Source organism: Sciurus vulgaris (assembly GCF_902686455.1).
Source record: "Sciurus vulgaris genome assembly, chromosome: 1".
Taxonomy (NCBI): Eukaryota; Metazoa; Chordata; class Mammalia; order Rodentia; family Sciuridae; genus Sciurus; species Sciurus vulgaris.
In genome coordinates this window covers 29,312,599-29,335,099 of record NC_136461.1, presented here as the reverse complement: position 1 = coordinate 29,335,099, position 22,501 = coordinate 29,312,599, and the positions used below count along the sequence as shown (strand labels likewise).

Here is a 22,501-nt window from a genome sequence, read left to right as displayed (position 1 = left end):
CTTAGAGGTAAATGAGAACAAAGAAACATCATATCAAAATCTCTGGGACACTATGAAAGCAGTACTTAGAGGGAAATTTATTTCCTGGAGAGCATTTAATAAAAGAAGTAAAACTCAACAAATAAACGACCTAACACTACAGCTCAAAGCCCTAGAAAAAGAAGAACAGAACAGCACCAAAAGTAGTAGAAGACAGGAAATAGTTAAACTCAGAGCTGAAATCAATGAAATTGAAACAAAAGAAACAATACAAAAAATTGACAAAATAAATAGTTGGTTCTTCGAAAAAATAAACAAAATTGATAAACCTTTAGCCACACTAACAAAGAGAAGACGAGAGAAAACCCAAATCACTAAAATTCGGAATGAACAAGGAAATATCACAACAGACAGGATTGAAATACAAAACATAATTAGAAGCTATTTTGAAAATCTATACTCCAACAAAATAGAAAACTTTGAAGGCATCAACAGATTTCTAGAGACATATGAATTGCCTAAACTGAACGAGGACGACATAAACAATTTAAATAGACCAATTTCAAGTACTGAAATAGAAGAAGTCATCAAAAGCCTACCAACAAAGAAAAGTCCGGGACCAGATGGGTTCTCAGCCGAGTTCTACAAAACCTTTAAAGAAGAGCTCATTCCAATACTTCTCAAAGTATTCCATAAAATAGAAGAGGAGGGAACCCTCCCAAACTCATTCTATGAAGCCAATATCACCCTGATACCTAAACCAGACAGAGACTCATCAAGGAAAGAAAATTTCAGACCAATATCCTTAATGAACATCGACGCAAAAATTCTCAACAAAATTTTAGCAAATCGCATACAAAAACATATTAAAAGGATAGTGCACCATGATCAAGTGGGTTTCATCCCAGGGATGCAAGTTTGGTTCAACATCAGGAAATCAATAAACGTAATTCACCATATCAATAGACTTAAAGTCAAGAATCACATGATTATTTCAATAGATGCAGAAAAAGCATTTGATAAAATACAGCACCTCTTCATGCTCAAAACACTAGAAAAAATAGGGATAGTGGGAACATTCCTTAACATTGTAAAGGCCATTTATGCTAAGCCCATGGCTAATATCATTCTAAATGGTGAAAAACTGAAAGCATTCCCCCTAAAAACTGGAACAAGGCAGGGATGCCCTCTTTCACCACTTCTATTCAACATCATTCTTGAGACTCTGGCCAGAGCAATTAGACAAACCAAAGAGATTAAAGGGATACGAATTGGGAAAGAAGAACTCAAACTATCCCTGTTCGCTGATGACATGATTATATATTTAGAGGAACCTGGAAATTCCACCAGAAAACTCTTAGAACTCATAAGTGAATTCAGTAAAATAGCAGGTTACAAGATCAATGCCCATAAATCCAACGCATTTTTATACATAAGTGATGAATCTTCAGAAAGAGAAATTAGGAAAACTACCCCATTCCCAATAGCCTCGAAAAAAATAAAATACTTGGGAATCAATCTCACAAAAGAGGTGAAAGACCTCTACAATGAGAACTATACAACACTAAAGAAAGAAATTAAAGAACACCTTAGAAGATGGAAAGATCTTCCATGTTCTTGGATAGGAAGAATTAATATTGTCAAAATGGCCATACTACCTAAAGTGCTATACAAATTCAATGCAATTCCAATTAAAATCCTAATGATGTACCTTACAGAAATAGAGCAAGCAATTATGAAATTCATCTGGAAGAATAAGAAACCCAGAATAGCTAAAGCAATACTTAGCAGGAAGAGTGAAACAGGGGGTATTGCAATACCAGATCTTCAACTCTACTACAAAGCAATAGTAACAAAAACGGCATGGTATTGGTACCAAAATAGAAAGGTAGATCAATGGTATAGAATAGAGGACACGGACACAAACCCAAATAAATACAATTTTCTCATACTAGACAAAGGTGCCAAAAATATGCAATGGAGAAAAGATAGCCTCTTCAACAAATGGTGCTGGGAGAATTGGAAATCCATATGCAACAGAATGAAACTAAACCCATATCTCTCACCATGCACGAAACTAAACTCAGAATGGATTAAGGACCTCGGAATCAGACCAGAGACCCTGCAGATTATAGAAGAAAAAGTAGGTCCAAATCTTCACCTTGTTGGTCTAGGATCAGACTTCCTTAACAGGACTCCCATAGCACAAGAAATAAAAGCTAGAATCAACCACTGGGATAGATTCAAACTAAAAAGCTTTCTCTTAGCAAAGGAAACTATCAGCAATGTGAAGAAAGAGCCTACAGAATGGGAGAATATCTTTGCCAATCATACTTCAGATAGAGCACTAATCTCCAGAATCTATAAAGAACTCAAAAAACTCTACTCCAAGAATTCAAATAATCCAGTCGACAAATGGGCTAAGGAAATGAATAGACACTTCACAGAAGAAGATCTACAAGCAATCAACAAACATATGAAAAAATGTTCAACATCTCTAGTAATAAGAGAAATGCAAATCAAAACCACCCTAAGATTCCATCTCACCCCAATTAGAATGGCGATTATCAAGAATACGAGCAACAACAGGTGTTGGCGAGGATGTGGGGAGAAAGGTACACTCATACATTGCTGGTGGGGCTGCAAATTAGTGCAGCCACTCTGGAAAGCAGTGTGGAGATTCCTTAGAAAACTTGGAATGGACCCGCCATTTGACCCAGCTATCCCACTCCTTGGCCTATACCCAAAGGACTTAAAATCAGCATACTACAGAGACACAGCCACATCAATGTTCATAGCTGCTCAATTCACAATAGCCAGACTGTGGAACCAACCTAGATGCCCTTCAATTGATGAGTGGATAAAGAAACTGTGGTATATATATACAATGGAATATTACTCAGCAATAAAGAATGATAAAATTATGGCATTTGCAGGCAAATGGATGAAATTGGAGAATATCATGTTAAGTGAGATAAGCCAATCTCAAAAAGCCAAAGGACGAATGATATCGCTAATAAGTGGAGGATGACACATAATGGGGGGGAGGGAAGGGTTAGTGTTAGGGTTAGAGTTAGGGTTAGGGAGGGGGGCAAGTATGGAGGAAGGAAGTACTGTATAGAGGGTAAAGAGGGGTGGGAGGGGTGGGGGGAAGGGAAAAAATAACAGAATGAATCAAACAACATTACTCTATGTAAATTTGTAATTACACAAATGGTATGCCTTTACGCCATGTACAAACAGAGAAACAACATGTATCCCATTTGTTTACAATAAAAAAAAAAAAGAGTGCGTTCCTCACCCCAACTCACCTGCAAGGTCTTCTAAGCCTTGGAGTGGCAGAGCAACTGTCTCCAAACGCTTCTTCAGCTCATCCTTGAGGTACTGCTCACCAATGAGCACTGACAGTTCATCACACAGTGTTTGAGCCTCCTTTATTTCATTGTCTAATTGTTCCAAGTCAGATCGAATTTCACTTGTCTCCTCCAATTGCTGCTTTACAGCCTCAGGTTGGGTGCTGATGGCTGACTGGGCACTCAGTCGCTGTCCAATTGCCTTCACTTTCTCTGATAAGTCCTGGAGTAGTTCTTGGTACTGGGTGCTTTTAACAATAGCTTGGTCAATTTGGCTGGAACGGGAATTGAGTTTATCAGTCAGCTCAACCCACTTCTGATTGATGCTCTGGAGTTCTTTCTGTACTTGGCTGGTGGATGGAGATACATCTCCAGGGCCTATTAGTATGCCCTGAGCTGCCTCGTTCAGCTGCTTATGCTGTTGCTTTCGTGTTTCAAACTCTTTCAGCATAAACTAAAACAGAAATGACATTAAGACATTTAGACAGAGAAAACATCTAAAAGCAGTGTCAAAACCAAAACTGATTTTGGACCGTGATGGCCCCTTCTGAGAATAAGTCAGAAAACTCCAAGGACCAGGCTATCATTATTATTTTAAAATATTTTTTCTAGTTTTTGATGGACCTTTATTTAATTAACTTATTTATATATGGTTCTGAGAATTGAACCCAGTGCCTCACACATGCTAGGCAAGTGCTCTACCACTGAGCCACAACCCCAGCCCCTTAATTATTTTTTTTTTAAGCCAGTAAAAATTATTGTTTTTTTGTTTTTGTTTTTTTTTTTTTAAGAGGGGAGGTGTACTGGGGATTAAATCCAGAATCCAGGGGCACTTTACCACTGAGCTACATTCTCCATTCTTTTAAAAATTTACTTATTTATTGCATTTTGAGACAAGGTCTCATTAATTTGTTGAGGCTGGCCTCAAACTTGCAAACCTTCTGCCTTAACTTCCTGAGTTAGTGGAATTATAGGCATGCGCCACTTCACCTGCAAAATTTACTGTTTTAATACAGTAGGCTTAGGCAGTGTTACTTTTAACAACTTCTTAATAAATAAATATTCTGAAAGGATCATTGATTGCATTATTTTATTTTTCCCCTTATTTGTCCTACTCTGTTTTACTAAAGTCGGCCTGGGCTAGGAAACCAGATTGGTATTTATCAGCTTTGCCATGCAATACCAGGCCTCTAAATCTGGAGTCTGGAATACTGGGTTCCAGAGCCTGCTATGTTACTGGTTGGGCTTGTCATTTCTGCTTTCAATGCCTCTGCTTTTCTTAGTTTCTTTATTGGAATTCCAACAGCACCTGTGACCTATATATCACAATGTAGCAAAATTAGATAAAGAGCTTCTATAAAGCAAGGACCATGTCTTTTAATTTATTTTCTATCCCCTGCTCCTCTCACCAAAGAGGTTAGGATTATAGGCTCTGGTTCCAGAGTGCCTGAGTTCAATCATCAGTTGTATAACTTCAGGTGAGTTTTTAGAAATTCTCTGAATTTCAGCTTCCTTATCAGTAAAATGAGGATAATAAAATACTTAATATGGCTGGTGAGAAGACTGAGATAATTTATAAAAAGTACTCAGCATTTACAATATACAAAAATTAGACATGATCAAGAAAAATATGTAAAGAATAAATTAATAAAATACAGTAAAATTAAATGATAAACCATTGACATGAACATGGAATAAGATGCTCTGAAAGCACAGAGTAAGGGTGATTAAGTCTGTTGGGCATGACAAAAGGTAGAATTAGAAAGATGCTCCGGAGGTAACCATAAAGAATGAACAGAAATGCCTATAATCCCAGCAACTCGGACAGCAGGATTATAAATTTGATGCCAGCCTTGGTCATGTAGTGAATAGGAATTTCCCAAACAGAAGGGCCTAGCAAAGGCACAGAGCCATCTGAATGTGGCATGTTTGAGAAACTATTTGGTGTAGGTAGAATACTGGCCGTATGGGAACAGAACTAGAAATGACAAGCTAGATAAGCTAGGACCAGACTGTGAAAGGTCTTAGATATCAACTGATCAATTATTTGGACTTTAATAGTCAGCCAAGAGAATCTTAATATCCCCAGATATGTGATTTAAAGAGATAATTTAGTAACTAGGGGTGGGGTGGGCAAAAGTCCATTAGGAAGCTGTTCCTATGCTATAGTCCAGAGAGCAAGACTATGACAGGATAGATAAAAAAATCAGAACAATGATTCTCACGGTATGGTTCGAAGATCCCTGCAGAGCTGAGACCCTTTCAAGAAGTTCCTAAGCCAGGCTAGTAACCCAGAATCTTGGGAGGCTGAGGCAAAAGGATTGTGAGTTCAAAGTTAGCCTCAGCAATTCACCAAGACACTGTCTCTAGCTAAAATATGAAAAAGGGCTGAGGATGTATGGGGATGTGGCTCAGTGATTAAGCACCCCTGGGTTCAATCCCAAGTACTAAAAAAAAAAAAAAAGTCCACAAGATCAAAACTATTTTCATAACAACACTAAGATATTATCTGTCATAAATGTTCAATAAAATTTCCCAGAGAGGGGAAATAGCTGGGGTTGTAGCTCAGTGGTAGAGCGCTTGCCTAGCATGTATGAGGTACTGGGTTTAATTCTCAGCACCACATAAAATAAATGAGTAAAATAAAGGTCTATCAACATCTTAAAATAAGAAAATTTCCCAGAGGCTATCTGATGTCTAGTAGTACAACAGACTGAACTTGTTACTTATGTTAATGTGATGGTTTTATCATGTTATTTTAAAGTGAATATATATCTTAAAAATTACTGTTTTAATACAGTAAATATCAATAGATAAAATGCAATCTGTATAGATCCTCAATAACTTTTAAGAGTATAAAAGAGTTTGAGGACAAAAACCTTGAAAACCACTGAATTAGAAAAATATTTGTAAATAGATGAATCAGGGCTCAAAAATTATTTGAATTGCAGAGCCCTAAAAGAGGTCTCTTTAAAAAGTACTCTTAGTCTTAGGGAACCTGGTTGGGAGAGAAGAAGAAATGTAAGAGTTTTGGGGAAAAAGTAGAACTAGGAAAAAATTCTAGGCAGGGTTTTATTGGAAGTGACATAATTTTGACAAACCTAAATTCTATGATGTTAGGAGAAACATAAATCAACTTTTTTGAGGTTTGGCCAGCAGAAAAACTTTAAGTAAACTCAGCAGATATAGTAAATAATATGGATCACTACTACTGAGGATTAAAAATAAAATATTTTATAATTTCATCAGAAAACATTTTTCATTCTCATATCTATATCTTACTGCCTCTATTAATGATATTAATAATAACTATTGACTATTTACTATTTGATAGTCATAATGATAAACACTTCATAAACATCTCATTAAAATTGAGGAAAAGTACCAGTCATGGTGGCCCATGCTTATAATCCCAGCAACTCTGGAGGCTGAGGCAGGAGGATCAGAAGTTTGAGGCCAGCCTGGGCAACTTAATGATAACTTGTCTTAAAAAAAGAAATAAAAAGGGTTGGGGGTGTAGCTCAGTTTTAGAGTGACCTTGGGTTAAGTCCTTAGTACCAGAAAAAAAAGTATTGAAGAAAACAGATAAGTGACTTACCCAGGGTCATATGAAACTGACTTGCTGGGAACAGGATTCAAACCCAAATCCACATAGCTTCAATTTATTTGCTCTAAACCAGTAAGCTACACTGCTTACCTGGACCTGCTGCTTTTGTGCATTCAACATATTGGGGTCAATAGATAGGGGGCCCAGCACTCCCATCATCAGTTCCTTCTCCATCAGCCAGGGCCGGAGCTGAGATTCTGCAGCTTGGAAGCAGGCCAGGTGGCTTGCAGATTCCTCTAGCTGCTTTTGCCGAGTCATAGTCACCTCAGTGGCCCTTTCCCATCGGGAATCTGTAGAGAAGAAATGAGATAATGTAGTTCTTTACTCTCATCAGCAACTGATCTGATACCTAAATTAAATTCCTAATATAAGAATATGACTCCAGGAACATTATTTAGTATTTTTAAAATGAAAAATACCTCTTTAAAATTTTTAACTAAAGAAATACGAAATACAAACAATTCTGTATCTTCACTGGGGTGGTGGTTACATGAAACTACATGTAATAAAATTGCACAAAACCATACACATATGTAAAATATACTACATATTTTATTGTCTGCTTAAAATTTGCTGTATTATAAATATTTTTATGCTAATATTCATTTATACTATTTACAATTTAATGTTATAAACATATTATTATTCATAACATTGAATATGTAGCTTTCCTATTTTCATTTTGATCATCAATGGTCTCTTTAGTTCTTGATGACAGTAGACTACTAATGTGACTTGTCCTAGAAAGCCACAATTCCAACTTTGAGTTGAATTTCTAAAACTTTTCCCTATTCAGACTCACTTTCTGACACTGTATGGGCCTTTTGCTTATAAAAATTAACTAAAAATAATTCCTACTTTATAGGATGAGCTGAAATTCTGTTTGCTTTAGACACAATTTAGTGAATGTGAAACACCCCTGTGACAACATACTGAGCTCTTCTTGCATTTTCTTCCAATTTTCTGCTTCTTGTGAGTTGGGATATGTCATCAGTAATTCAGCTAGAGCTTGCTTCACTTTTTGGACTTTTGGAGAATTCTGTTCCAATTCAGCCAGGAAGGCCTAGGAGAAACATCATGCATACCATGAGATTCTGGACAGGAAACAAAGTTGCGACTGGACTAGAAGATTGGGTGACAATTATAGGCTCTTTCTCTGATTATTTTACTTTATTTATTTATTTAGGCTGAAAGATATTCTCTGATTCTATCTGGACTTGATTTGTGAATTTAAAGTACTTAGCCCTTCAGTTTCAATATTTACTTTAAGATCTAGAGCCAGGGGTGGTGGCACATGCCTGTAATCCCAGTGACTCAGGAGGCTGAGGCAGGGGGATCACAAGTTTGAGGCCAGCCTCAGCAATTTAGCAAGGCCCTAAGCACCTTAGCAAGACCTCATCTCAAAATAAAAAATAAAAAGGGCTTGGGATGTGGCTCAGTGGTTAAGCACCTCTCGGTTCAATTCCCAGTACTAAAAAAAAAAAAAAAAAAAAAAATTTAGATAGCAGAATCTAAGTTTATTTAAGTACATCAATGAAACCCAATAAGTAGGAATTATCACTACTTATAAGGCTAAAAGTGCCAAGATCTGATGATGACAACATTTCACTAGTTGGAGATGACATGTAATATTCAACTGAAGTATTATATTCTAGTCCCACCTGCCAGTCTTTTTTTTTTTTTTTTTTGGTGGTGCTGGGAATCGAACCCACGGCCTTGTGATTGCAAGGCAATCACTTTACCGACTGAGCTATCGCCCCAGTCCCCCACCTGCCAGTCTTAAGAATGAACTGTAATCAGTTTTTTATGTCCCTCTATGAGTTGGAAAGGTAATTCAGAGAATGGTTTGGCTCACTTGAGCATTAGATGAAATATCTTTAATCCCATTCTCAATGTGCTGATGCTTCTGGGAAGGCTATTCTCTTTCTGCAAACATACCTGGTTTAATTTCCAAATCTGATTTTATAACAACTTTTAATTTCACAGGTTAAAAAAAAAATTCTAGGAGAGATAAACCATGTTAAACATATGGAAGTCGAACATACTGTTATTCGCAGCCTGGGTAGTTGGCAGTATCTCACTCTTAGATCCTTTGGCTAGGGAAGGAAATTGGTGTATCAGAGTCTTCCTCTCAGAGTTGGGAATGGAACTAATGTAAACATAATACCTTGTTAGATTCAGCTTGTGCCTTCACTGTTTCTGTCTTGGTTGGAGACAAAGAGGCATCCATGGCTTTCAGGACCTCCTCTTTTGATTCCAGCCACTGCAGTACTGAGCTTGCCTCTTTCTGAACTTCCTCCATTCTGCTGAGGACAGCCTGAAGGCTTTCCTGGCGTTCCCGAAGTACTCCACCTACTTTCTCGTACTTCAAGTTTACATCTGACAAGTCACACTGTATCTCCGTCAGATCTAGTATCACAGAAATAGAAATCAGACTGGGAGTAGCTCTCCCGTTGGTTTCTCACTCCTAAATTATGTTAGGATTACGCATCTCTCCTACACTACCTAGTGAACTAGTGAAAAATCTCCTCCTAGATCACACAAAAGTTCTTATTTAAATACACAAAGCAAAAGAGTTCTCATTAATTTCTGGTTTACAATAGAAGTGAGGGGAGTAAAAGTAAGAAATCAACCTTACAATACTAGTGGAACTAATGGACTTAGAGAATTCTTCTGCTCCCTGTTCTCTAACTAGTGAGGTCACCCAGGTGGGAGGCTAAACACTACACTTGAGACTACCTCTAGAATAGCTTCTTTATAATTCAAAGATTCACATGTGTTTTCTACAAGGTCTTTCCTCATTGGCCTTATCTGATGATCCTGTTTATTTTCTCAGTACCCTTTAGTTCTAGGGCTGCCAACCTGTTTAGATCAGAGCCAGCTGCTCCTCCCCAGGTTTTCACCCTCACACCCCTCCTGGCAGCAGTTCCACACATATTGAAACACACACAGATGCAAACATGAACACTGTCCTAACACACCCAACGAAGAGGCAGGCACTGTTGAAATGGCATTCTCACCTTTGCAGGTGTGGTATCCGTTTACACTGCCTACAGAGCTTCCTACAGAGGGCAGTATGGAACCTGAGCAGAAGGACAGGGAGACAAACAGGGCAAGACCAACGTGTTAGGAATACATACAGGCACTGCATTTGTACTTTGGCGTTCGCTTTAAGCTTGGGCATCAGGAAGTTAACACAGCACAAGACAACATACTCGTGGAAGGAGACAAAGCATTTTAGCTGCCAGGCAACAAAGTGTTACTTGAGGTATTTCAGCTCTTAAGTGGTAATGATTCTTAATCCTTTCTAGAGGAAATTCCAATTCTTCTTAAATCTCCAACTAGAATTCTTTGGACTTTTCCCTAATTTTTGTGAGGCAAGTACTGTGAAATTATTAGGTCTTTAGAATGTTATCTGCCACATTTTGGAATGTGGATTTAAAACAAACCCCAAAAGAGTCATCTTTAATATCAATATTTTTCATTATAATAAAAATAAATAATAAGGACAATTAAAAAAAAAACTCCATTTAATAAAGACATAAATGTGAGTCCCTCTATGCTGGTTTTCATGGAAGATTCCCTGTTTTTTCTTTCATAACTTCTTCTGGCTCCCTTTCCTTATTAGAACATAAAAATTTTAAGTGCTGATAAATCTGGTTCATAAATATTCCCATAAATTCTGCTGTGAGCCTTTGGTTCTATTTCTAATTATCACAATTTCACCTATAGTCTCCCAAAGTTAGTTCCCTATATTTCAGAGGAGCTTCCCAAGTTAAGTAAAAACCATGAAATTATATAGAAACCTAAAACAGACATGCTATAAGGTTCTAGTGAAAGCAGAGAATAGGGCTGGGGATGTAGTTGGTGGTAAAACATTTGCCTAGCATGCTCAAGGCCCTACGTTTGATCCCCAGCACTGCAAAATAGAAAAGGGGGTGGGGTCTAAGGACAGAATAAAACTCCTATGTGTACTGCACTGATTATGCAAAAAATCATGTGCAATTTAAAAACTAGTTATGATGGTAATTATGAAACTTTAAAATGTTAATGTATTTTCAATTAAAAAAATGAATTAAACAGAAAAATTATTTTCTATTGCAACACAATGATCAAGGCAAACTGGACTAGTAATTAGGAGAGAAGGTCCTAACCAAGACTGTCACTAATTCAGTATGTAAGCCTTAATCTACAAAGAGACCTAAGGTTCTTCTCCAGGATAAGAAGATAACACTACCTCTCCTATCAACAATCATGCTGTTATTGGAACAATATCATGAGATAATGTATGTGAAAGCACTTTAAGAAACAAAAGAAAGCTACATGAATGTAAGGAACTGGAGTTGATGAAATTTCTGCCTTGGAAGAGAACTTGGGAGAGAATTCAGGATAGTGATTTTCATTCATTTTCAAAACACCCAGAAGAGGTGCTTTAGGGATTCTGTAAATGTTTGGTTTAAATTTAACATTAAGATAAATTTCTAACTACTTAGGAATGGCAACAAAACATGCATGTTCAATTATGTTGAATGCTACCTCTTAATCTACTATCTACCATCAATTTATGCTCCTTTTTAAGGGCAATAAGATCCTGCTACCTCTATGTGAAGTTTTATTTAAGCTTCTTTTTCAGTATCTTGACTGGAAAGGTTAGAGGGCTTTGCTAGTACTCAACAATATTCAAACCTGTATATGAAATCTTCTGTATAGAACTATACAAAGAAAAACAGCTACAGTAGATGTGTAATGCATTATATAAAGCGAATAAAAGTGAGGTTATGTCTACAAAAAGGGTTGAGCAAATTCTCACGAGGGCAGAATTGTGTAACAATGGAATTCTTAACACTTATGTCATGAAAATGGCAGCTTACAGTTTTTGTCCTCAATTTCAGTTTTAGGTGTTTTCTATGTTTAAGAATGTGGGCCCTCATCAAATATCCTTAGTGGTTTAACTTTGAAACAAGAATTTCTTAATACATCACTTTTAAGTTTTTAATTCAGTTTGATCAAATAGTGGTTTTAAAACCACATCCCCAATGTGGCACAGTGGTAGAGCATTTGCCTCACATGTGCAAGGTCCTAAGTTCCATCCCCACTTCTGCCATAAGGGGAAAAAAACCCTCAACAACAACAACAAAATAAAAATGGTATTCTAAGATTGTAAGTGAACTTTTAAAAACATTTGTCACCAGTTGTGGTGGCATACACTTTAATCCCAACTATTCAGGAAGCTGAGGCAAGAAGATCAACAAGTATGAGGCCAGACAAAGCAACTTAGTTAAGACCCTGTCTCACAGTAAAATTTTTTTTTAAAAAAGGGCTGAGGATGTAGCTTCGTGGCACAGCAGCCTAGCATGTGTGAGGCACTGGGGTCAATCCTCAAAACTGTAAAAAGGAAAAAAAAAAAAATTTTGTCATTGGGTTACAGGTGTAGGTCAGTGCTTGCCTAGCATGTACAAAAGGCCCTAGGTTCAAGTCTCAGCATTGGGGGAAAAATAAATAGTCATTATTTGCAATTCCTTATCTCTGTGAATTACATTTTTTGAATACAATACCTACACAAAATTTAGAAATAGATCAGGTGATGAAACCATCATCCAATAATCCTCCTTTTAAAATTTTTACGCTCATTAGTCTCAATATTCTCACTGATAGATTTCATAATCAATAAATACTCTAGCTTATTAGGGAAATCAATGCTAACAAAATTTGTTGAGTTGTTTTTTTTTTTTTTAAAAAGAACCTAGGATTAAGTGTGTACCTAGCATGTAAGCCCTGGGTTCACTCCTAAGCACCAAAAATAAAAAGCCATGAAGAATAAAAAAACAAAAATGCTTGGGTGAGGATGTAGCTCAGTGGTAGACTACTTGCCTAGCATGTGCAAAGTTCAATGCCAATATCACGAGGAGAAAAAAAAAAAAAAAAAAGAAACAACTATAGTACTTTAAAAAGTGTGAAAAATGACTGATCCAAAGCAGGAGTCATCAAACCAGAGCCCACTGGCCAAATCTGGCCCTTTGTCTGTTTTTGTACAAAAAATTTTACTGAAACACAGCACAGCCATTTATATATTGTCTATGGCTGCTGTTATGACACAATGGCAGAAGGTATGTAATTGTGACAGAAACCAGATAGCCTGCAAATGTGAATATTTACTACCTGGCCCTTTATAAAAAAAAGTTTATAGACTCCTGATCTGATAACACACAAATAATTTGCTAAACTTAAAGGTTTATGTATTAGAGTATAAGACACCAGTTCTCTGAAATATTGTCACTTCTGGAGAGTTTCAAGAAATATTTAGAGTACTAAAGAAAAGTAGCCATTCTCATGAAAAAAAAAAATATATATACTTTTTCTTAAGCATTTAATTGACTATAGGAGTGCACTATCATAGTCCAGTCATAAAACCTATGAGATTCCAATTGATAACCAGCAAGTGACTATGAATTCTACTTGAAAGACTTGACCGACTCCCAAATACCTAACTTCTCCCTGGATAGACTTGGATGGATACTTGTACCCATCCAAGGCTGACCCAAGTTTAAAGAGGATGCATAACAATCTCATCCACATGTTTAAAAGAGAAAAAAATACTTGAATGAAAATCCTATTTTAAATCTTCTGTGTTCATTTGGTAGTTTTAAGTAGTCCAACTAGTCCAATTACTTTTTCCATCTTAAGAAGAAATTTTGCAAAATGAAAAACTGTTAAATAGCAAAGAGGGAAAGAGATCAGGTTGAGAAGACTGCTATGTGGACCCTCTTTGTTTTCAGATCCACCCTTGATTTTGTCATTAATTAAATAAAAAGTTATCTCCAAAGGCCAAAAGCAAAGAATGATATTTATTCACTGTGTTGTAAAGAACCTGTACTCACCTGTCTTGGCTTGGGAATCAGGTGCTGTGATCTCCATGATGAGATTTTCTAAAGAAGTGCCTTTGCAATTGATTTCTTCCACCAGAGTTCCCTTATTTGCCCAGTCAATGAGGATACCCTGTTTAAAGAACAAAACAGCACAATGTAACATGGAGGGCTCCTCATAAGTAGGGATACCTGTTCTACATATGCTCCCTAAAGACTGGACAAGCATTAAGAAACCATACTCATATATTCAGCCATTTCAGGATCTTGATCTTGTCAGCAAAGGTGTGGAAGAATGATACCCTGGAATTTTTGGGACTTTTGATTAATTTCATTCAACAACAACAACAACAACAAAAAATAAAAAAATAAAAAAATAAAAAAATAAAAAAATTGTCCTCCCACTCCCGTATTGGGAATTGAACCCAGGGGCACATTACACTGAGCTATCCCCACCCTCCAGTCTTTTTTTTTATTTTGAGACAGGGTTTCACTAAGTTGCCAAGGCTTGCACTGAACTTGTGATTCTCCTGTCTTAGCCTCCCAAGTAGCTGGGATTATAGGTATGTGCCACTGTACCCAGCTTTACTTATCAATTTATCAAGCATTTACTAAAGGTCAGGTACCATGCCAAACACTGGGAATACAAAACAAGATTGACACAGTTCCCAAAACCAAGAGCTCAGATTATTCACCACATTATAATGTGATAAATGTTAGTACAGAGATATATGAGCAGTCAACTCTTAGAGCACAAGAAGAGACACATCTAACTGCCTGGAGGGAGGAAAGCTTGGAGTTAAGACAAGATTTATCAGGGGGACAAAAGTGAGCAACATGTATGAAAAGAACAAAGAAGAAGTGATAACTAGAGGGTAAACAAGGAGTTAGATACTGAGATGTACATAAATATACAAACTCATAGGCAACACTTTGCATTTCTCAAGAGAACTTTTGTTAGGTTTGAGACAAAGCTTGTGCTACCATAGAAAGTCATTAGGAAACAAGAGCATCTGCTCTAAGACAAAAGTACCAGATCACGATAAATTCCTGAGATGTGATGGCTTGCTACAGCCGTATGAGTGTAATCCTTTCAAAGTGGGTACCCCATTCTGGCCTTTAACCCCTTGCTCTGCAATGAAGAGCCCTGATTATTGAATCAGTTTGCTTTTGACTCTAAGCTACAGAGTAGCAGCAGAGAGAGACACAGAACCATCAACATCTAGTAGGCTCATGTGGTCTAACTCCAAACTGAACTGTGGCCACTGCTTTTCAAACCTTCCATTACTCACTTGTTTTCTAAGGGCCACAGTCCCAAAACTACATATTTATAAGCAGGATATTTGAAGTTTTTGAGGGAAATACAGTGATATCTATTGGATACTATGTGAACAACTACTTGTTAGTTGTTTGGATCTAAATATTTAGCATGTGGAAATACTAGGTTGTTTGGGAATTTTGTTGTTTTGGTTTTCTTTGGGAGGAGACCTATATGTACCATGAAAAGTTTCTTAAAACACTGAGGGCACTGTGGACCAAGAAAGTCGGGAAACCTTTTTCCTAGGGAACTCCAACAGCAAATGCTCCTTCTGTGAGAGTAATCAAACTCTTCTTTCATTTGTTCAAGATAAAGTATGCTTTATTAAGAAAATATGAATGAATGTATGAGAATTAGAGGCAAATTTGGCTTATTACAACAAAAAGAAGAGCTATTTCAGAAGTAAAAGTAGAGACTGGTTGACTATGAATCAAAGATGGTATAAAAGAGATCCTTGGGCTAGGGATGTAGCTCAATGGTAGAGAACTAGCCTAGACAAGCAGAATGTCCTGGGTTCATTCCCAGCACCAGCAAAACCAGAAAAAAAGAGGGGAGGTTGTTCTGTAGGGGACAGGATAAAAACTCTCAAGGGCATCATTCACCCACTTGATTCTAACTTTTCCTTTATTATTGGACTGAACTTTGACCAATTCTGGTTTTTTTTTTTTTTGTACTGAGAATTGAACCCAGGGGCACTCCACTACTGAACTACATCCCTTGTCCTTTCCAAAGGACCAAAATTGCTAAATTGCTGAGGTTGGCCTAGAACTTGAGATACTCCTGCTTCAACTTCCTGAGTTGCTGGGATTATAGGCATGCATCACCGTGTCTGGTATTGACCAATTTTTTTTATGATGTCTTTTTTACAACCCACCATAGCATGGGAAGCAACCAAGAAAGAGCTGAAACAGTATATATTTTATTCCCAGATGATTTTTTTTTTTTTTTTTTTTTTTTTTAAATAAGAGATGTTATGGTGCTTAGTGCTGGATTGGGGTAGATGTGAGAATCATGTGAGGACAATGAGGAATTTCTATTCTGATGTATATGGATAACTTGGATTTCTCATATGGACTTCCCTCACAGTTAGAGATCAGTTCATACAAGCTTCCAAACTACTGTCTAGTGGGATTCCTGGAGACCTACCTTCAGGTGTTCAATCAGCTTTTCCAGCTCTTTAGCACTCATGAAGGTCTCGGCAGATGGAATACTCCCTTCGGTTTCTTTCAGCCATTTTTGGAAGGTCCTAATCAGTTTTCGGAACTCATCCAGCTGCTCCTGGCAAGATGATGCATCTTTCTCTCTGTTAACAAAGACATTTTGTTACTTGCCAGACACAGCTTTGTAAAATCAACTTGAACTTAAAACTAGGTTCATTCTGGGACTATAGGCATCAGTTACCTAACAGGCCCCTTTCTTCCCATAATCTGTTCCATAGTAAGTTTGGCTGAACAACCACATGTGATGTAGGAGAGCACTAAACAATGCAATTTGTTGCCCTTGTTTGAATACTTCTGGGGAAAAAAGTCTTCAATCTTACTCTATGTTGAAGTAAAAGTGAAAAAAACTATAGCAAGCCTGTTATTTAGGTACTATGATGCAATGAAAAGAATGTAGGCCTTGAATCTCAATTCCAGCTCTGCTGTATTTTAGGTATTTGACTCTTTCAAGGCCTAGCTCAAACACTGAATCTGAGGCACAGATACGTTGGGTGATTCGCCCTAGGTAAGTACATTATGAAAAAAATACATGAACGAGAAGGTTTTGGAAATGGCCACAGCCACCAGCCAGATATAAACCCAGAATCTTGGTTCCTCACAGAGTGGGAAGGCCATCAGCAAGGAAGAAGAAAAACAAAATTTTCTTGGACTTTAGTCTTCAAACCCTTCACTAAATAACTTGTTGCTTAGTGTTGAGTTGGAGCAACTGTATACCTCTAGTCACTAAGGCAGTCACTAAATCAAGATTCTATTTATGGCTAAATCAAGATAAGAAGTCTTGTTCATGGTTGGGCATAGTGGTGCACACCTATAATCCCAGCAGCTCAGGAGGCTAAGGTAGGAGGATTGCAAATTCAAAGTCAGACTCAGAAATTTACTGAGGCCCTAAGCAGCTTAGTGAAACCCTGTTTCAAAATAAAATATAAAAAGGGCTGAGAATGTGGCTGAGTGGTTAAGTGCCCCTGGGTTCAATCCCTGATACCAAAAAAAATAAAATAAAATAAAAGTCTTGTTCATGCTCTTAAGCCCATGTGCTTTCTAATGGGAAATCTGGTTTTTCAATAGTGAGCTAAAATCAGCCAGCCTTCATCAAATAATGCCTCATTTGCCTTAAAAGAATAACCTGGACACTACTCCAGAGAAGCACACTAATGTGGTTCAAACAAGCATGGAAGTACAAATTTAGCTCCTAATTATAGTCTACTAAATTTTTCTATTTATTTCAAATTCTGCCATACTACTAATTATTGCCCTGAATTTGTTCTATTTGGTCCAGGGACCTGGGATTTTTGTCATATAGAGCAGGAACTGATCCTGTTACTGAAAAGGAATTCATTAGTAATAGAAAGACACTAAGAATCAAGTGAAGTGTGTAACTTTGACTAAAAAAAGGCACTTTTTGACCAATGCTCAGTGGCAGAGTTCTGGATGCCATCTTTTCTGGTAAAGGAGGAGGGAACAGAAAATCATTTCACCACACAGCAAGAAAAATAGAAAAAAACAAAAACAAAAACAAACTCCCTAACACACAGGTAAAAACTCACCTTTCTTGAACTGTCTTCTGTAGCTCTGCAAAGTTCTTTTTGAGGTTCTGTAGCCTACCCTGGTATTGGGACAGGTCCAGTGCAAAGCCACAAGAGCCCAGAGCAGTGATCAAGTGTTCAAGAGTATCCAGGTTCTCCTGTTGGTCTGCCATTTCCAAAGTGAGCTCCTGTCCAGCAAATAAGAAAAATGCATTCGGTCCTCTGACCCTGGTAAATAAATATGCTCAAAAGATGAACGATACATAGAAATCTAGGGAAAATTCATCCTACTCTGTAGGAAAAGAGAGGGCAAGAAAAGAGGCATGCTTGTTAAGCCAACTGGTAGATCAAAATATTAACCTCTCCAATCCTACAGAGAGTGGCTAGGAATTACAAAGAACTCTTGTCTCCTTTAAATAAATGTTTGAAGACTTGGGAGGAAGCATGACATAGTGAAAATAATTAAGGTTTTAGGAGTCAAAAAGATCTGAAATTCAATCATGGCTATGCCATTTACTCATTTATTATCTTAAGCCACCAAATTTCTCTAGGCTTTCACAGTGTCTTCTATAACATGGAGCAAATGTAGTATTTCTACTAATATTTAACACTTTATTTTTAGATATTAGTTAATGCAATTAGTGGAAATCAACTTGTGGCAAAGAACTAAAAAAGGAGAGGTGAAACTGTATTTACAGATTATATGAAAGTATATTTCTAAAATCAAGGAGAATCAGTTATATGACTAAGTCAAATAAGTAATTCAATAAGGCCACAAAATATAAAATCAATAAAAATGAATAAAAATTTAACTTACAATATAAAAAAGGTTCAATCTTAGTAATCAAGTAATAAGAACATACAAAACCTAAATACTAAAGCATTCCAGAAAGACACTAAAGCAGATACAAAAGACATCCATAAAGATGTGTGTATGAGTGTGCATATGAATGTATATTTACTGCAACTTAAATATCAATAGGCTTTTTTCTCTGGAAATAATAAAGTTTATTCTAAAGTTCATATAGAAAAATAAATTTGTAATTTAGCTATGAAAAATTCTGGCTATGTGTGGTGGTGCACACCTATAATCCCAGCAACTTGGAAGGCTGAGGCAGGAGGATCTCAAGATTAAAGCAAGTCTCATCATCTTAGTGAGACCTTGTCTCAAAATAAAAAATGAAAAGGGCAGAGGATGTAGCTCAGTGGTAAAGTGCCCTGGGTTCAATCCATAATAGCAAAAAAAAAAAAAAAAAAAAAAAAAAAAGGACAACTAGCCCTACCAGATACTGAAATATAAAATAAAGCCCTGTATTTAAAAGAAGTATGCTATGGCACCTGAACAAACATACCAGTCAAACAGAAGAAAATCCAGAAGATGACTCAAATACATATGGAAATTCAGTATATGATAAAATGGCTTCTCAGTTCTAGGGAAAAGTCAAACTTTTCAGTAAATAGTAGTAGGAATAACTAGATAGATCTTTGGGAAAAGACAAACCTTTTTTAAAAATTTTTTTTTTTAGTTGTCAATGGACCTTTAATTATATTTATTTATTAATTATATTTATTCATATGTGTTATTTATTTATATGTGGTGCTAAGAATTGAACCCAGTGCCTCACACATGCTAGGCCAGCACTCTGCCACTGAGCCACAACCCCAGCCCAGGAAAAGATAAATTTGATTCATACTTCAGAATTAATTGTGAAAATATTCAAATATAAAAAAGGACTAAAATACTAGGTAGAAAAATAACAAAAGGTATGAACTAACAGTTCACAAATAAATGACACCTAAATGTATAAAAATATACTCAGCTTCACTCGTAAGAGAAACAAAAATTAAAACCACATTTAGATGCCATGTTGTACCTATCAGACTGGCAGAATTTCAAGAGCTGGATAAGACATTGTTGGTGAGACTGTAGGGGAAACAGTACTCATACACTGCTAGTGTGTAACTGCACAAATGACACAATCCCAAGGGAAAGGATTTTGGCTATCTCTAACAAAATGACACATGCATTTAGTTTTTGATGCAACAATTCCACTTCAGAAATCTACTCTGAAAATACACTTTCAATGATGTGGTGGTGGTGGTGGTGGTGCGGGGGGAATTATATAACAGCACAGTTTTGGAAACAACTACTGGAATATCCACTTGCAATTCTCTTTGACTAAACTATGATTCATCTACACAATGAATGTATGGTTTAAAAAAGAATGAAGATTTCTAGGAAATGATATTTAATGATTCCTAGGAAATATGAAATAAAAACACAAAGTACAAAAGAGTATATAACATGACCTTCTTCTTTGTAATGAAGACTGGAAAATAAGAAAGTGTGTGCATTCATTTTGAAAAAAAAAGAAACAAAAAAAATAAACCTATAATCCTATGGGAGTGGATGAAAATGAGATGGAAAAGACAGGAAAGAGAATGTTTTTAAGCTATGTTAACATTTTGCATATTTAAAAAAATTTAATTAATAAAGATAAAAAATAAGATTTCTAAAGCTGAATGCAAACAGAAATTATCTGGATATGAAATTATAGGAAAAAATAAGTAGTTTGGTAACTTTTGAACATATAGTTAATGATCTATTTTTTATTTTTGGCACAGGGGATTAAACTCTAGGGTGCCTTACCACTGAACCACATCCCCAGCCCTTTTTAGTTTTCATTTTGAGACAGGATCTCACTAAGTTGCTTGGGGCCTTATTAAATTTCTGAGGCTGGCTTTGAATTTGTGATCTTCCTGCCTCAGCCTCCCATATCACTGGGGTTCCAGGTATACAACACTGCACCTAGCAGTAGTTTATACATTAAAGACAAAAACAAAGTCTTCTATTTTATTTAATATGTCTTTTGTTGGTAGAAATACTTGTTAATTAAGAAAAAAAAATTAATACTATGGATTGAACCGAGGGGCACTTTTTTACTGAGCTACATTCCAAATTCTTTTTATTCTTTATTTTAAGACAGGGTCTCCTTAAGTTGCTCAGGGCCTTGCTAAATACTGTTCCCCAACCAAAGCCAGGCTTCTTGGAGAAAATAGCTGATTATAGGTATGGGAAAAGGAAATTAAAAGGTGAGCCTTTATAGTATTATTTTGTGAGAACCTAAGAAAGCACTGGTATGCAGACAAGCGTGTGTCAAAAGACACAGGAGGCAACTTAAACCAGGTTCCCATTAGCCAAATTTTTGGAAACCTGCATGTCAAAATGAATACAGGAGCTCAAAATGACACTGTTTCTTGGGTAAAACAATTATCACTTGGTGAATCTAGGTGAGGAATATGCTGGTATTTACTGGACCATTCCTTCTACTTATCTATAAGCATGAAATTATTCAAAATAAAACACCAAAATTTAGGAAACAAAATAAAACAATGAGATCTTATTTTGAAATGGAAAAAAAAAAAAGAAAGTTGGATAAACTCAAGGCAGTGATATAGGGATGTTGAAGCCCTACAGGTGGGAAGCGTGGGCTGGTATAGCCATTCTGGAGCTCAGATTGGTCTTTGCTTAGTCAGATTGAGTGTATGCATATACTATGACCCAACAATTTACTTGTGGTAGCAGCTAATATTTTTCACCAAATATTTCTAGCCACACCCCTTTAGGTACATGGTATAGCATTTCCCAATTCCCTTCCAAGTTGGGGGTAGGCATATGAAATTTGCTTTATAAAATGGAAATGGCTATGCTAAGCCCTGTTCCCACTGCAGTAGTAATCATGAAAACTTATTAGGTCAGGGTGAAGTCTCTAACAACCTACATCCTTAAGTTGTTAGGATAAGTTGAACATTCCTGCTAAACTATGCTGAACATGTAATATGAATGAAAAATAAGCAGTGCTTTTTAAAACTGGACAAATAACATCAAGTTTAAGGGATGGCTGTAATAATTCTCTAACACAATGCAGGTAAATAATGCAGTACACTGTCCAACAGTATGTGCTTAGTTCACTCCTTGCCCTTCTCTCCCCTTTATTTTGTCAACATGGCAGATATATCCTCACCTGGATCTGCTGGGAGAAATGTGCAATATCTTGATCTGGTTGATTCCCAGAGGCCAGCATCCGACTTTTGTTTTCCATGAACTGCTGCAGTTTGTTGGAGAGTTGTTCGAACATCTCTGCTTGGGGCAGTAGCTTCTTTAGAGTGCTCTCCTTTTCCTGCTGCTGAAGCTGGAGCTGCTCAAAGTGCTGGCTTGCCTCTGCCAGTTTGCCCTGTAGCACTGCTGCTGTGGTGCTATCTGCTGTTTCCGTGAATTGGGTCACCATCTCACGGGTGGCCTCCAAGCTGCTCTTTTGTCGAGCAATGTCCTGCTTCAATTTCTGTCATCAAGAAAAAGCCTGTTTGGCTTACTTATTCTAGGATACTTGATCCACTGATTAATAACCTTCAAATAACTCCATGCTCACTTCCTTAAAGGCAAAGGAAGACAGCAACTGAACCTATGAATGCTACTCCTCTTATTCCCTATAGTTCTCTACCCATTCCTTTTCATCAGGCTCAACAGTGGTTTTGAAACTGAGGAGAAATACCTGGCTTTTGTTTTTAGGTCTGAGGATCAAACTTAGGATTCATACATGCTAATAAGCATTCACTTTACCCCTGACCTACACCCCC

The 22,501-nt window shown here is 36.8% G+C and overlaps 1 protein-coding gene across 12 annotated transcripts in view; it reads right to left on the bottom strand.

The window, feature by feature from the left end:
- The window catches only part of MACF1 (microtubule actin crosslinking factor 1), a 342,663-nt gene that overhangs the window by 97,980 nt on the left and 222,182 nt on the right, over positions 1–22,501 (bottom strand). For all 12 annotated transcript variants that reach the window (XM_079112948.1, XM_079112960.1, XM_079112953.1 and 9 more), the window contains 9 exons: positions 21,889–22,206; positions 17,885–18,051; positions 16,267–16,423; positions 13,818–13,935; positions 9,960–10,022; positions 9,107–9,348; positions 7,873–8,002; positions 7,030–7,229; positions 3,291–3,786 (listed from right to left, as the gene is read on the bottom strand). In XM_079112948.1, the coding sequence (XP_078969074.1) occupies positions 3,291–3,786; positions 7,030–7,229; positions 7,873–8,002; positions 9,107–9,348; positions 9,960–10,022; positions 13,818–13,935; positions 16,267–16,423; positions 17,885–18,051; positions 21,889–22,206 (1,891 nt within the window). The remainder of the gene's footprint in view (positions 1–3,290; positions 3,787–7,029; positions 7,230–7,872; positions 8,003–9,106; positions 9,349–9,959; positions 10,023–13,817; positions 13,936–16,266; positions 16,424–17,884; positions 18,052–21,888; positions 22,207–22,501) is intronic.